Raw genomic sequence first — 3,240 nt, 5'->3', positions numbered from 1 at the left:
CAGACCAAAAAGGGGAGGGGTGCGAGGAGAGATAGAAGTACAGACGGAGCTCCCACCGAAAGGCGAGCGCTGGAACATTAGGTTGCCGCCGACCGTCATACATAGCAAGTCTTCCGCGCTACCAAGAGCCAACGCCTGGATCGCGTTTGGAATCTCGGACACTTAAGACCCTCGTCTATCGCCTGTCACAAGACATAAACACTGCCAACGCCTGTCGACGCTGCCAAAAGTATGTTGTGCCACCTCCGAATCCAAGATCGGCCAGGTGTCACGGCAATGATTAGTTTGCGGTGTTTCTCCAGATTTCTCTGTGCTCGGTCATCCCGCGGGGGACATCTAAACTGCAAAAAACATGTTCGATGTCGATGTAAGTAAATGCACACCTCTGGACTGCCAGAAAAGAAAGAAGAGACTGCGACCAAAGCAGTGAAAACACGGTCTTACGACATGTTTTGTTGATGTCTTTGTCGCTGAAGCATTTCACATCGCAACAATATGTGTTGCCAGTGTGACATTGATATCTACGAAACACGGAACGCAGGCAGCGACAGCGTTCTGAGTCTTGTCGATGTCTTGTCGCTGTTTGGTGTTTTGTTTTGCAGTGGGAAACGCCCTTAAGAACCCTGCGAATTGTAGTGCGCCGAGATGGCAAAGAAACCCAGACGAAGCATGTTGTACTTTCCTTTTTAGCTACACAAACTTTCAGTAGACGTCAATGAAGGATATATCAACTGCCCCGTGCGACCTTATGTTCCTAACCCTCGTCGTTGCTTTAAGTGCCAACGTTTAGGGCACGCATCGCAGGTCTGCCGGGTACGTATTCCCTGCCCAAAGTGTGCTGATACAGACTGTGTGATAAGCAATGACGCACGCTCTCTTCTTATCAAGTGCCCGAACACCTGCCTGTGCGATGCGACTGCGGACGTTGAGGGCGTATGTTGTGTTCTACTGGAGCGCTTAAAAGGGGCTTGTTTATTGGAATAAAGGATTTTTCCGCCTGACAGTCGGCGGTCTCGTCACGCACTTTCTGTCCGTCGGCCTGACAAAACATGGTGTCAGAAGTAGTACGGATACGTCGTTGACTCCATGCCACTTGCACGGATTACAACGCTATGGCTAATAACAACATCATCGTTTCGAAGGCAGAAGGTGTTCCAACGCCGTCACTTTCACAGTCGGCAAGTTTTCGCATCGAACCGCCAGAGGCCTTCAACTTCTCAACGCCGAACCAGTGGACAGCCTGGAAAAGGATGTTTCAACGCTTTTACACAGTATCGGGTGTTAACCAGCAGACGATGTACATCATGGGTCCCCAAGCAGAAGATGTCTTCCAAACCTTCAATCTCAGTGACGAACAAACACGGAACTTCGACTACGTCTTGGGAAAGTTTGAAAACTACTTCCGTCCTCGTCGAAATGTGATCTATGAACGAGCCTTTAACAGCAGGGTTCAGGGGGACTCTGAATCAGCAGACGACTTCGCTACCGCTCTTTACAAACTCGCAGAGACGTGTGAGTACGCTGCTCTCAAGGATGACTTTATGCGTGACCGTTTGGTCGTGAGACTACGTGACAAACGACTTTCAGAAAAGTTGCAGTTTCACTCTGCATTAACGTGGGAGAAGGCTCTCACAACTGCACGGCAGAATGAAGCAGTAAAACTGCAGCAAGCTGAGATTTACCCAGTTACTGATAGCACAGAAGTAGGCCACGTAGCTACCAAACATGTCGGCAGAAGGTCACACCCTGCGCAGAGGGAGCAGCAACAGCAATCTACACCGGTGAATGGCAAAAGAACTATGATCAAGCAGCGAACTTGCGGTTGGTGTGGGCGTTTACGTCATCCTAGAAGCTCTTGCCCTGCAAAGAACGTCACCTGCAATAAATGCCATAAAGGAGGCCACTTCGCAGCAGTTTGTCACTGAGGGAAACGGGCAAGCGCAATGCAAGGTTTCGTGGGAGTCGCCACATCAACTTCAACGTCATCAAAATGGGACCTGGAACCTTTGGTCAACGGAATTTCTCTACCGTTCCGCATCGACACGGGAGCAGACGAGTCTGTGCTAAGAGAGACAGTCTTTAACGAACACTTCCCGGAACTAAAGCTTCGTCAACCACTTCGGACACTGTGTGGCCCCGACGGAAAGCCCTTAAACGTCGTGGGAATGGCTACTCTACAGCTTATCTGCAAAAACATCCACAGTGACCAAAACGATTTCATAGTGCGAGGCCTAGAAAGAAATCTACTTGGTAAGCCAGCGATAGAAGAACTTCGACTCCTGTCACAAGTCTACAATGTCGAATCAACCTCCGTGAACCCCAAGAAACACTACCCGCATCTCTTCCAAGGCCTCGGAGTTCTACATGGTGAATATTGCCTTCGCGTCAAGTCTGGTTCGACGCCCTTTGCTGTAACGTCACCAAGAAAGGTTCCGCTTCCGTTTTACGAGAGCACACGTGAAGAACTACGCGATATGGAACGCTTGGGCGTCATTTCACGGATGGAAGAGCCAATAGAATGGTGTGCGCCCATGGTGGTGGTACCGAAAAGGAACGGCCAAGTGCGCATCTGCGTCGATCTAACAGAGCTCAATCGCTACGTCATGAGGGAGTGGTATCCGATACCTTCTGTAGAGCATAGTCTTGGACGGCTGGCGGGAGCACAAGTCTTTTCGAAGATCGACGCCAACGCTGGATTTTGGCAAGTCCCGCTGAGCAGCGACAGTCGCCTCCTCACCACCTCCATTACCCCGTTCGGTCGCTCCTGTTTCAACCGGCTCCCGTTCGGAATTTCATTGGCTCCCGAACACTTTCAGAGGCGCATGACGGAGGCTTTGGAGGGACTGCCAGGAGTCACCTGCCACATGGACGATGTGCTGGTGTTTGTTCCGAATCTACAAGTACACGACACAAGGCTCCGTGCCGTTCTAGACCGTTTGACGGAAGTCGGGATCACCCTCAACTCACAAAAATGCATTTCGGAGTCGAACAGATTGACTTCTTCGGCAACACAATAGGAAAAGACGGAATTCATCCCAACGAACGAGCTTTGGATGCCATGAAGAACATGGCAGCGCCTACGTCAAGAACGGAGCTGAGACGCCTGCTTGGCCTGGCCATGTATCTCGGACGTTTCGTACCACGGCTTGCGGATCTCTTAGCGCCGCTCACGTCAATGTTAAGCAAAAAGCAAGAATTCGTATGGGGGAAGCCTCAGCAAGAAGCTTTCTTGCAATGGAA

At 50.6% G+C, this 3,240-nt stretch overlaps 2 protein-coding genes across 2 annotated transcripts; both read left to right on the top strand.

Moving 5' to 3' along the window:
* The first annotated feature begins 1,112 nt into the window (after positions 1-1,112).
* Positions 1,113-1,925, top strand: LOC135381115 (uncharacterized). The gene has a single exon (XM_064612531.1). It carries the CDS (start codon positions 1,113-1,115, stop codon positions 1,923-1,925), a length of 813 nt encoding a protein of 270 aa, XP_064468601.1.
* Positions 1,926-1,943: 18 nt separating this feature from the next.
* Positions 1,944-3,017, top strand: LOC135381099 (uncharacterized protein K02A2.6-like). Its single transcript, XM_064612530.1, has one exon. It carries the CDS (start codon positions 1,944-1,946, stop codon positions 3,015-3,017), a length of 1,074 nt encoding a protein of 357 aa, XP_064468600.1.
* Positions 3,018-3,240: the final 223 nt, after the last annotated feature.

The sequence above is a fragment of the Ornithodoros turicata genome, chromosome 1, assembly GCF_037126465.1.
Source record: "Ornithodoros turicata isolate Travis chromosome 1, ASM3712646v1, whole genome shotgun sequence".
Classification (NCBI taxonomy): Eukaryota; Metazoa; Arthropoda; class Arachnida; order Ixodida; family Argasidae; genus Ornithodoros; species Ornithodoros turicata.
This window is presented reverse-complemented; position numbering and strand designations above follow the sequence as displayed.